The sequence below is a fragment of the Molossus molossus genome, unplaced genomic scaffold (assembly GCF_014108415.1).
Source record: "Molossus molossus isolate mMolMol1 unplaced genomic scaffold, mMolMol1.p scaffold_m16_p_4, whole genome shotgun sequence".
Taxonomy (NCBI): Eukaryota; Metazoa; Chordata; class Mammalia; order Chiroptera; family Molossidae; genus Molossus; species Molossus molossus.
Window position 1 is genome coordinate 82,467,809 of NW_023425377.1, and position 12,874 is coordinate 82,480,682.

At 48.7% G+C, this 12,874-nt stretch overlaps 1 protein-coding gene across 3 annotated transcripts in view; it reads left to right on the forward strand.

Moving 5' to 3' along the window:
• PTK2B (protein tyrosine kinase 2 beta) overlaps positions 1–12,874 on the forward strand; it is a 119,284-nt gene that overhangs the window by 87,279 nt on the left and 19,131 nt on the right. For all 3 annotated transcript variants that reach the window (XM_036240257.1, XM_036240256.1, XM_036240255.1), the window contains exons 6-16: positions 6,431–6,493; positions 6,665–6,719; positions 7,112–7,252; positions 7,598–7,672; positions 8,275–8,376; positions 9,089–9,206; positions 9,765–9,804; positions 10,249–10,295; positions 11,156–11,206; positions 11,743–11,840; positions 12,610–12,694. In XM_036240257.1, coding sequence (XP_036096150.1) covers positions 6,431–6,493; positions 6,665–6,719; positions 7,112–7,252; positions 7,598–7,672; positions 8,275–8,376; positions 9,089–9,206; positions 9,765–9,804; positions 10,249–10,295; positions 11,156–11,206; positions 11,743–11,840; positions 12,610–12,694 — 875 coding nt within the window. The remainder of the gene's footprint in view (positions 1–6,430; positions 6,494–6,664; positions 6,720–7,111; positions 7,253–7,597; positions 7,673–8,274; positions 8,377–9,088; positions 9,207–9,764; positions 9,805–10,248; positions 10,296–11,155; positions 11,207–11,742; positions 11,841–12,609; positions 12,695–12,874) is intronic.

Below are 12,874 nucleotides of genomic sequence, written 5' to 3' on the forward strand. Positions count from 1 at the left end.
CCACCATGGCTCCTATAACCTGCATGGCCTCTTACACAGTCTCATCTCCTCTGAAATGAGACACTTCGAGAAAGCTCACCTTTCCCTTTGTATCTGTGGCTCTCATACCCAGGACTCTAATCATGCGAATCACCTCTCAAAATATCATGACTTACTAGTATCCTAATAGCAACAAGAAGACCCATTAGCCTTCTATTTTATGTTCTTATTTCCTTGAATTATTCCCAAATAATTATTGATCCAAATAATAATAATAACTATTCTTATCTAGCGCCAGGCATGGTGCCCAAGGCGCTGGAGGACACAAGGAGCCCCCCCACCCCCACCCCACGGTGGCTCCATTTACATTCTTGTCAGGGGCGTGCAGTCTGCTGCTTTGTCAGCTCGGGATTATTCCAGAGCCGGGTTGGCTCTGTGACAGGGATATGTTGTTTCATGTCTCCTGGGTCAGAGGAGCAGAGTCAGATAAATGTTCCTATTCCCCCGTGTTGACCTTTGAGTTACAGGATAAATGATATTAGGAGAGGATGTGGGAGATGCCCATTTTGTAGGCTTAGTAGAAGATTTAAAAACCTATGATTTTAAAAACTTGAACACAAAGCTATACCTTACCATGATTTTAAAATCAAGTTATAGCTATTTCTCACCAAGAGATACATTTCTGAAAATCAGGCCACAAGGCAGAATCTTCCAGGGCTGTGATTTTTTTTTTTCTTACAAAAAAAAGATTTTTTTTTTCTTTTTTCCTGAAACTGTTCCTGAGTGCAGTCTACCTACAGATCATGAACAAAGGTTCCCTGCTCTAGTAACATCATGGGTTGTATCACCTAGGAAAACAGTATGGTGTCTCTAGAAAAAAAAAAAAATCCTGGCTTAAAAAAGAAGTATGATCTATGCACGAGATACGAGGTTAGCAAGATGAATCCCTGGTGGATTCGGTTCACGCCAAGGAGCAACGGGTGTAATGGTGAAGAGCGAAGGGCCTGCCGGGAGAGCCTAGGTCTTCCGCTTCCGGGCAGGTCACTGAGGCTCTTTGTGCCTCTTCCTTCATCCGTAAAATGAGAATGATAATTATAGTAGCAACCGTACAGGATTGTTATGAGGATTAAGTGAGTTAATGTGTTTAAAGTACTTAGAACAATGATAGGGCCCGAAGTACTCAATTATTCATTATTTGTACTAATTATTTTTCTCTTTACCCTTATTCATTATTTTTAAATTTATTTTAATGGACTTTATTTCCTAGAGCAGTTTTAGGTTCACAGCAGAACTGAAAGGAAGGTGCAGAGATTTCCCGTGTACCTCCGGCCCCACGAGGCACAGCCTCCCCTAACAGCCACGTCCCCCACCAGAGTGGTACATTTGAGACAGTCCTTGAACCTGCACTGACACATTGGGTGACTACAGTGTCACCCAAAGTCCACAGTTTACATTGGGGTTTACTGTTGATGTTGTACATTCTTTGGGTCTGAACAAGCATATAATGACATGTATCTACCATTACCATATCATCCAAAATAGTTTAACTGCTGTAAAAATCCTGTGTGTTGTGGGCTCAAGCCCCAGACAGGGCACATATAAGAATCAACCAATTAATGCATCAATAAATGAATCTCTCTCTCTTTCTAAAATCAATCAATGGGTTGTTTTATTTTTGAAAAAGAAAAAAAGCATATTAAAATAGGGGTGTCAAAATCTTTACCAAAAAATCCCCTATTTATCCCTCCTTCCCCCATCCCCTGGCAACCATTGATATTTTTACTGTCTTCATAGTTTTGCCTTTTTCAGAATCTCATATTGTTGGTATTATACCTAATCAATTTTATTAATTTGTTGGAGGTGCTTTATCAATGCCAACTATATTAATTTACATGTCCCTCTATCAGTTAAACTGTGAAATTCATGGCCCATATGCTAAAAATCAGTACCTGCCCAGTGTGAGGGGATAAACAGCTTTCCCTTCGCCGGAGACACCAGGACCATTGCCAAAACCCAGGAGAGTCCCAGACACTCTGACCTAAAAACTCGGAATGAATGTGTAAACAATAGTAGTCAAGTAGTAGCTAATACATAAAAATTAGAGAAAACACTCAGAAGGCGTTTTGTCCTCTAGTTTAGAAATGTTGGTGATGAGTTAATATTTCTGTTGCATTTTAAAAGGAAAACACAACCAACTGGATTTTCCAAAGATGTTTCTTTAGTTTCTGCTGTCATTACCCAGGTAAAAGTCACTGACCTGTGCCTGCCCATATGCCTTCTGTCTACTTGGTGTGTTAGCTGGTTAAAATGGCAGGCCTGGGCTTGGGAGAACAGCCAGGCACCAGAGGGCGCTCCTAGCATGTGCATTCAATGATGGCTTCTGGGGCAGGTTGAGGATCACTGAGTGCTCACTGACAGCAGCTGAGATAGGGTTCAGCCCAGAAGATTGTGAAGCTCAATCTGGAAAAAGCAGTACATCTGATTAGCAGTGGTGACTGGTTCTCCCAGACACCCCAGTGATGCTCAACTGTCCATATGTCAGAAACACACAGATCATGGCCCACTTGAGTGATTGGGTTCCTTTGTCAAAAGTAACACAATAACTGCTCTGGCCAGTGTGGCCCAGTTGGTTGGGCATCGTCCTGTGCACATACCCGGGTAGCAGGCTCGCTCCCCAACAGAGGGCATGCAGGAGGCAGCCAATCAGTGTTCTACTCTCACATTGATGGTTCTCTCTCTCTCCTCCTCTCCCTTTCTCACTCTCTAAAAATCAATAACAAATCTTTAAAAAAAAATCAAAACACAATAACTGATCCTCAGTACATGAAAGAAGGGCAATCAATGGTATAGAGTGTGAGTTGGATTTCAAGAGATTAGGATGACCTAGGTATGTTACCTGAGTTACCTTTTCCCTAATTAAACACTTTTCCATTCACCACTTCCTTAATCATTCTAAAATTGCTATTATTTTCATTCCTCCATGTTCATTTCAAAATTCGTTTACCCTTCCATTTAGCCAACCCCACCTTTTGTTTACTAAGGCTTATTTAAACATTCTAATCCTCAAAATTATTTTATCCATCCCTAATCTTAATGCTCATTCATTCATTCAACAATGATCATAAGTCAGGGGTGACATTAACAGACCCCTGTGTTTGGGACTTGGAAGCAGCTCTCACCCCCTTAGTGAGTAATGCACTCCCTCTGCCTGGCATACTCTTCTCATTCCCCTCTTCCCAGCTTGGTAAACTGTTCTTTATTCTGGAAGCTTTAGAAAATTTACTAAGCCAGTGTTGCCCCCTTGCCCTCTGCATTCATAGAAAACCTCAGAGCACACCTGTGAAGTGTCGATGATAAGCAGTAGGATGGCCATGGGCTCTTCCTGCAAAGCCAGCTAAGGGTTTCTCCATCTTGAAGCCTTCCCGTCCCCATGCCCACCCCACCTACACTGCCCTGGGCACCAACGGGCTCACATGCACTAGACTGTGAAATGTCAAATCCTTGAAGTCAGGGTTGGCACTCCCTTCACTGGGCCCATGATGAGGGCACAGTCCATATTTGAATGAATGGATAATTCTGAAAGGTCTAAATTCCTCTTCTCTGCTGCTCACTTGCCAACATTTATTCTGTTAGAATTAAATAATTAGGTACGGCAAGCCGATTTGATCAGTTACCTAGGAGTACATCTTGCAGCTCACTCAACCCAGCAGGAATTGTGAGTGGCCACGGTGCCTGGACTCGACATTTTGTGCTCTGAGGTTGTCTGTGAAAGTGGTGGGGGCGGGGGGAGGCAGATGACACAGTTCTGAATACTTTCCAAAGCTGCCGTGATCGACTGGGTAGAAACTTGGCATCTTAACCACAAGCTCCTCGGGTAGAAGTAGGATGGAATGATTTTTTATCCAGGGGAGAATTCTGGATAGGGTTTTTTTGTTTTGTTTTGTTTTGTTTTTTTAATTTTCACCAGAGGATATTTTTCTATTTATCATCGGATAGAGTGGGAGAGAGAGAAACATCGATGTGTCTGAGAGACACATTGACTGGTTGCCTCCTGCATGACCCGACCAGGGCCAGGGATGAACCACAATCAAGGTACATGCCTTTGACCAGAATTAAACCCGCGACTCATTGGTCCGCAGGCCACTGAGCCACACCAGCTTGGGCTGGATAGGGTTCTTTTTTTTTTTTTTTAATTACAGTTGACATACAGTATTAGACAACCCATAGTTAGATATTTACATAACATGAAGCAATCACCCCAACAAATCTAGTACACATCTGACACTATGCATAGTTATTATAACATTATTGACTATACTCCCTGTGCTGTGCTTTACATCCCCATGACTGTTCCGTAACTACCTACTCATCCTTCTAAATCCCTTCACCTTTTTCACCCTCCCAGCACTCCTCCCCCGTTTGGCAAACGTCAAAATGGTATCTGTATCTATGAGTCTGTTTCAGCCCTGCTTGTTCATTTGTTTTGTGTTTTAGTTTCCATATAGAAGTAAAATCATCTGGCATTTGTCTTTTCTGTCTGACTTATTTCACTTAGCACAATGCCCTGTAGATCCATCCATGTTGTTACAGAGGCAGGATTTCATTCTTTTTTTTTTTTTATGGCTGAATTATATTCCATTATATATATGCACCACCCCTTTATCTATTCATCTACTGATGGACACTTAGGTTGCTTCCATATCTTGTCTATTGTAAATACTACTGCAATAAACATATGGATGTATAGGGTTCTTATGTTCTATAACTGAATGTTTTTCCTGTTTACCTGTTATCTGGTTTCCAAAGATCAGACCTGCTCTAGTCAGCCCCAATACTCCATTAGCATCTGCTGTCTTTCTCTGTTGGATACCTGGCAGAGAGAGGGTTGGGGAAGAGCCATGCTTCCTAGACCCCTAAGTTCTCTCCTTGGGTCAAGCTGCCAGGGTTTCTCAACCTCAGCCATAGGGACATTTTGAGCTGTATAATTCTTTGTCAGAAGGACCATCCTGTGCATTGTAGGACACTTAGCAGCATCCCTGGCCTCTATAGTCCAGATGCTGGTAGGACCACCTCTCCTCCCAACCAGGTGTGACAATCAGAAAGATCTCTGGACATTGCCAAATGTTTCCAGGCTGGGGAGGGAGGTGCAAAACTGCCTCTGATTGAGAACCACTCGATTAGACCATTGGAAGGTCTTGTGTTTGCACCACTAAAGAGAGGCCCTCCAACAGTCACACTTACTGAATTGTGCTTTAAGGCTGTATCATTGGCATTTACCAAAATTGCAACAGGAAAAAAAAAAAAAAAAAGAGATGTATAAAATTGACTTCTCTCTCTCTCCTTTTTTTTTTTTTGGTAAAATGAATATTGAGAATAGTATATGTTTTAACCGAAGATTTCTTCTGTGATTTCATGCTTTAGATGTTCTTCCCAATTCTGTGATTTGGGAATATTTTCCTAGACTTTGTTGTAGTTTAAAAATGATTTTATTGTTACATTTATCCCTTTAATCCATCTAGAATAAATGTTCAAAATAAAGTGTGAGATGGGGGTCTAACTATTTTCTAGTCATAGTGAATTGTCTTTTGAATTCATATCTTTTGGATTTCAAGTCACTTGCCTCTCTCTCTGCTTATAGTATCAGCACAAACTGTCCTCAGATGTGTATAAAGACAGTTGGGTTACAGGAACACTGAGTCACTCTAATGTAAGATTAAAAGTGTGACAATGTCTGCAACAATGGAAGAAATGACTAGACATGGTGGTCCAGGCAGAGAATGGAGGAGACACAGTGAGGACATTGGCTATTTGGTCTCTAAACAGCAATTGTTATAAATAAGTGATACATTAAAATCTCCATCAAGGTGTACATTTAATGGGACTTAAAGAATGTATATTACAAAATTAATAAATGCCACCCCTGATCATAAGATTACAGATCATTTCTATTTTTCTTCTCCTGTTCCACAAGTTCTAAAGTTTTTGTATGTACTGCATTTAATCATCATTAGATGAACACACCAACACACACACACACATAGAATGTTTCAGGGATAGCAAAGAGGAAAAGAGGAATCACAAAGGAAACCTAGACCCTGAAGGTGAAGGTGGATGTTCCTAAGCTGATAGCCTGAGTGTTGGCTGCCTCGGGTCCTTTGTTTTTGAGGCCACAGCTAGAACCGCTATGTCCCTCCTCTGCCCAACAGCTGTGCAGTCCCAGAGATGGGCCTCCCAGAGCACAGAGCTGGAGTCTTTTCTAGGAAGGACTGAGGCTTGGAGGTTTTCCTTTTCTTCGTTTTCTAAGTACCAAATTTTTTGCCTCTAATTTTTTCCCTCCCGGTGGTTTCCACATGTGGCAGGGGAAGAGGGCTTCTGGGCCAACATGTGGGCGTTGGGCTCTGATGGTTTTAGTCTCCAGCCATCAGCGTCACCATGGCTCCTCTCTCTCCAGGCGGTTCTTCAAGGACATGCCCCACAACGCACTTGACAAAAAGTCCAACTTCGAGCTCCTGGAGTAAGTCCTGAGAGTGGTTCCTGCCTCTCCTCCCTCTTGCTGCCCTGATTCTTCTACTTCCCCTGCTCCGCTCATCCCCAGCCCTCCAGCCCTCTCACTTCTCCCCGATTGGCCACAAGCCCTGGGTTGGGGGAGAGGGGGAGTCAAATGGTGTTTTTCTTCTTCTTTTAGGAAGGAAGTAGGGCTCGACTTGTTTTTCCCAAAGCAGATGCAGGAGAACTTAAAGGTAAGTGGGCAAGGGGCCCAGAAAGACCTCCTTTGTGATGGGCCCCAGGACCAGAGCTAAAGGGATGGGGCTGGGGATACTTGGGGATACAGCCAGGGTGCCTGTGCACGGTGGGCCATCTGGACATAGGACCATGGAATGCATCCAGTGCTCTTTCCTCGGCTGGGGATCAGAAACCTGGCTCTAATTCCACATCAGAAGCCCATGAGCTGTGTGGCCTGAGCACTGGGGACACAGCCCCCCCTGGCCCCCTTGAGACAGCCGGCATGTGCTCTAGGTAAGAGACGGCCACCGCTCTCCCCGCAGAGGCCTGGGGACCGTCCTACGGAAGCAGGCAGGCTCTCAGTGATCCTGAGGGAGGAGCCTGCTCACCCCTGCCCATCTCCCCCCAGCCCAAGCAGTTCCGGAAGATGATCCAGCAGACCTTCCAGCAGTACGCCTCGCTCAGGGAGGAGGAGTGCGTCATGAAGTTCTTCAACACCCTTGCCGGCTTTGCCAACATCGACCAGGAGACCTATCGCTGTGAACTCATTGTAATTCTCCCCTCCGCCTGAATTCCAGGCCTCTTGAGAAAGGGAACCCAGACACCATTAAGGAGGGCCGGGAAGGGGATTTATATGCTTGTGCTGACCTGCTGCAGAATGCAACTCACGTTAATCGACTTGCCTCAGGAAAGAAACTAAGATCTTGGCTCCAACTCTGGGAGGTGGGCAGGGTGTGGAGAGAAGGATGATCTGTATGGCCAGAGCTTAGAGTGGAAGGAGCTGGAGGGCCCAGGAGAGAGTAGCCTGTGCTTAGTCTAGAGGGCCTTTTTCAAATTTCTGAAATATGAGCAGGGCAAGGCTTGGGCTATTATTCCCTCCCTCCTTGTATTCCAGCAAGGATGGAACATCACTGTGGACCTGGTCATCGGCCCTAAAGGCATCCGCCAGCTGACAAGTCAAGATACAAAGGTAGAGAGGGACTGGGAGCACCTCCCCCCACTCCACCCCAGGCTGAGCTGTCTTCCTTCTCTGCTTCCCCTACCCTGGCCTGCCCCATCCATTCTTCCTGCCCCACTGCTGAGAGCAGAGAGACCCTTGGTCTGAGCATCTGTAAGGAGAGTGTTTGGCATAATATCATGGGACCAATGGTTCTATTTTTTTTACCTGTAACAGAGGTTGGGGGGCAGGGATGGTTTGGAGGTGCAGAGCAGAGGGAAGGACATTATTACTGCTTTTCTGGCTCAGATACAAGAGTTGCTCTCTCAATGGCAAAATGGGGCCATCACTCCCCTGGGAGTCAGAAGACCTGGGTCCAGTCCTGGCTCTACCACCAACTTGGCATATGACCTTGGGCAAGTCCTGGCTCTCTCCAGTCTCATGTTCTCCTCTGCAAAGACAGGGACTTAACCAAATGATCCTTCCAGTCTTAATAGTATTTGATTCCCTCTTCATCCCCCTGAGAGACTCCCAGATCCCACGTTTTCCTTGTGCCCTGCATACTGACCAATTTCTATGGCCCAATCCCAGGAGTGAGATAGTCTGAAGCCCCCCACCCCCATCCTTTCCCACAGCCCACCTGCCTGGCTGAGTTCAAGCAGATCAAGTCCATCAGGTGCCTCCTGCTGGAGGAGGGCCAGGCAGTGTTGCAGCTGGACATCGAAGGCGCCCCCCAGGTGAGCATCTCGGGGAACCCAGAAGCTCTGAAACAAGGGGGCACAACAGCCAGTTGAGTGTTCTTGTGCAGGTGGTCAGAAAGCCAGGGATTCTCTGTCTTCTGAGATCTTGTTAAGACAACTGCAACTAGTTCTTAGACAAGGTACCAGGATGATGATACATTACAGGGAAGATATCTCAGAGAGCAAAGCTATTTTAAAAAGTGTCAAGAAAGTTGGGGGGTGTAGGGGGGAGGGTAAAGGTGACTAGAAATCAAGGTACTAATCAGAGGCCTAACTTCGAACAAGTGAACAATGACTTAGAATCAAGACCTCAAGGACCCAGGGTTTTTGTGGGTGGAAGGATCAGAGAAACCTCTCAAAAAGAATTCTATCCCTCCTCTCATTCAGCTAACCCCTGCCCCACTCTCTTTCTCTTCCCTTTTCGGTTTCTGCTCTTGCATATTTTGTACCTACTAGGTGCAAGGCATTGTGAGACCAAAATAAGTCAGACCTGGAACTGGCCTACCTAGAATTTAAGGCAATCAGTTGGGCGAGATGACAAGAGCGCCCCCTGGTGGCTATTCAGAATGCAACCCAAGCCCAGGAGAGGAGAGAGGGATTCCGGTGGGGGGTTGGATAGCAGGAATATGCAGTTTCTTCTCCTTGCCTGTGAGGTAGACTCCAGCCAAGGCTCTGGGGGTCTCATGCTTGGCTGGTCTCTTCTCTGCAGTCCTTGTCCATCAAAACCTCCTCTCTGGCAGAAGCTGAGAACATGGCTGACCTCATAGACGGTTACTGCCGGCTGCAGGGGGAGCACAAAGCCTCTCTCATCATTAATTCCAGGAAAGGTGCGTTTCCACTCACAGGCAAACTGGCCCACTGGACAGATAGATGGCAGCACAGCTGAAGCAAGCCACCTCCCCACGCCCCTTCCCCCCAGCGGAGGAAGCTAAGCCATTGACCAATATGTAAATGATTGCGAGTGGAAATGCTCACCCAGCCACGCAGGACGTTCCCTGTGGTCCCAAGCTACAGGCCCTGGCCCCACGGGTCAGCGGTGACCTGGAGGCCAGCTTCTGGAGGAAAGGCGTTGGTGGTCTCGGGAAGCTCCCCGCTATTGCTGGAACCTGGCAGGTGCCTCTTGCGTGGCTGTGCCTCTGCTCTGGAATGGGATCAGGAAGCAGGGGTCTGGGCTGGGGCTTGTAGATGGTGGTAGAAAGATTTCTCCTACAAAGAGGATTCCAATTCAGGACAAAGGCTACCCAGCTTCCACTCAGGCTGTCAGAGAGTACAGAATGGCAGGGAAGGGTCCCCTTGTGGTGGCTCATAGGAGCAGTGAGGTCAGCCGTCCACCCAGGGCCCTGTGTCCCTGGCTCCAGCTCCTTTTCTTCCTCCCCTCTTCCCAGATGGTGAGAAACGGAACAGCCTGCCCCAGATCCCTGTGCTGTGAGTACAACCAGACGGCCGGGAACAGGCCCTCCACTCAGCTTGTCTTCCCTGAAGAAGGCAGAACAAACAGGGAGCCTCCAGCCCCATGGTTTCTGGGCCCCAGGGAAGAAGACCAGAACCCCAGCATTTCATAAGTGGCAATTTTTTGCTAGTAAATTTCTCCCAATAACTTCTTGCAGGAATAGTCCTATGTTCTAATGCCACCTGCCATCTAATCCTAGAGGATATTGCTGTTGTCCCTTCCCTCCTGCCCCCTGGCAGCCTAGGCCATGCTCCCAGGTCATTGCCATCCAGGCAGGCTGGTTCTGCAGGCAGGCAGTGGGCACAGTGCAGCTGGTCTTCCAGGTGGGATGGTGGGAGAGGGGGAGTCAAGACCGCCCCTGGGGAGCATTGCCAGGCTCTGAGCTGACTTGGCCCCTGCCCTCCCTTCTCCTCCTACAGAAACCTGGAGGCCCGGCGGTCCCAGTTCTCAGAAAGCTGCAGCATAGGTAAGCCTGCCTGTGTGCTGTCCGTGGCCCGCGCCCAGAGCCCCACGTCCGCCTGCGCTTGTGCCATAGTCAAGGAGTCCCTCAAAATTACAGAGAAACAAACTTTCCCTATGAGGTCGCAGTGATGACTTAAAATATCATCAATCATAACAGCTAACTTGTTTTGAATAGTTAGTATGTGGCACTGTGTCTGTCTTTGTCAGCTTAGGCTGCCATAACAAAACAACGTAGACTGGGTGGCTTAATCCACAGACAGGTGTTTCTCACAGTTCCGGAGGCTGGGAGTCTAAGACCAAGGTGCAGGGTCAGGTCCCAGTGAGCACTCCTTCCTGGTTTGCAGACAGCCACCTTCTCTCTGTGTCCTCTTTGTTCTCTTCCTCTTCTTATAAGGGCACTATTCCCATCACGGGGGCTCCACCCTCATGACCTCAACTAAACCTAATCACCCCCAAAGGCCCCACTTCCAAATACCATCGCACTGGGGATCAGGGCTTCCACATAAGAGTTTGGGGGAGGAGGCGTCACAAACGTTCAATCCATAACAGTGTTAAATACATAACAGGTATTATTTTATTTGATCTTTAGGACGTCCATTTTACAGAAAGGGAAACTGGGATTAAGGGAGACTAACCAACTTGTCCGAAAGAATGCAGCTGGGCAGTAGCAAGCAGGAACTCTAGCGAGGCACCCGGGGCTCTGTGGCCACTCTAAAACCCGCATCGGAGCCCCAGCCCGGGTCCCGCCTTCCAGGGACGGCACCCTTGGTTCCACTGGCCTGACAGGAGAGCCACACACCTGGTTCCTGGTGGGGCCCTCCGAGGGCATCTTGCCCATGAGATGTCCTTTTCCTGTCGTTGCAGAATCAGACATCTACGCCGAGATTCCGGATGACACTCTGCAAAGGCTAGGAGGTAGATTATTGACCCCACCATGTTGACAACACCCAGGGCCCTGTGGAGTGATATTGTGGGGCACATGTGAAACTACAGGGGACTTCCCTCCCTCCCTCCCTCCCTCCCTCCCTCCCTCCCTCCCTCCCTCCCTCCCTTCCTTCCTTCCTTCCTTCCTTCCTTCCTTCCCTCCCTCCTTCCTCTTCTCCCATGTGTGGTTCAGACAGGGACAAACTGAGCAAGGCAACTTTGATGTGAAAGCTGAGACCATTCTTTTATCCTCACACCATTGCCCTTCATGTAGCCGTGGTTGGGGGGACCCTAAGAGTGTGGAATGGGACCAGCTTTCAGAGGGAACAGAGAGATGGCTGTCCCCCGGGTCTGAGACAGCAGAACATGCCAGAGCCCCTTTGCCCGGGGCCCCTGGTTCTTGGCCGAGATGTTGCCGGGGTCGGGTGATGCCTGAGCGGAAGGGGAGCAGAGCCTGTGGACACTCAGATTCCCGGGGTGTCGGCCGGTTTCTGAACTCTGCGACTCTGCTTTCTCCGTGTGCCCAGGCCCACAGTATGGCATCGCCCGGGAAGATGTGGTTCTGAACCGTATTCTTGGGGAAGGCTTTTTTGGGGAGGTCTACGAAGGTGTTTACACAAATCACGTGAGTTCCAGGGCTGTCCTGACACTCCCTTGCACTTTCTGTGGGATGAGGGAGGGGCGGGAACCTCCCAGGGCTGGAGGCGGCCATGCGCTGTGGGTCCTCAGGCACTTGGCACCTGCAGTGTTTATGAAACACCCAGGGAGCGATGGGAACAAGAAGTAGAGTGATGTCCGGGATCAAAACAGAGGCAGCACCAGGAGAGGGGCGACAGACTCCTGGTGGGAGGACAGGCAGGAGGCATGATCACACACAGTTCTGGGCAAAGGACGGCGGGTCGGGGGCAGGCTTAGTGTGAGGCAGGGCAAGGAGGCTGTGCGTCCATCAGGCCTCGGGGGAAGGCCGAGCTGAAGGAAAGGGGCAGGACAATGTGAAAACTAACAATAAAGAGAGAAAGAGGCCTGGGAGCCGCGTCTGCTGATGCCTCGCACAGGCTCCACACACGTCCGCTACCCTCTGAAGACCCCCTGGCCCCTCAGCCCCTGTTTTCTCACCTGCACAGCCGGGGACTCGCGTTACCTGACCTCGAAAGTCCTTGCCGGTCCTAGCACACCCCGATCAAGGAGAAAGAGAGGAGGGAGGGGAGGAAGGCAGGGAAGAGAGGAGGAGAGGCAAGGAAAGGAAGAAGGGGGAAGAAGGTGCTGTGCAGAGACCCAGAGCCAGAGGCCACCTGCCCTCCCTGGGCCGGGGAGATGGTGGTGACACGGGGAAGGGACACTTTCTTTTGGGCACTGGGCTGGACCAGGGGGCCCTGAACTCACTCACCTTGCAGAAAGGGGAGAAAATCAATGTAGCTGTGAAGACCTGCAAGAAAGACTGCACCCTGGACAACAAGGAGAAGTTCATGAGTGAGGCAGGTAGGCACGCCCTGAGCAGGGACACAGACTTCCAAGATGAGAGAGGGGCCTGGGATCTGGGAAGGGGGTGGTGTGAGCAGTGCTGGGACCCACACAGGAGGAGGGGTGTCTCTCCCCTCCCCCCCCAGTTGAGACAGCAAAGCCCTTTTCTCACATTGGACCTTAGAGCCGCTGCGGCCC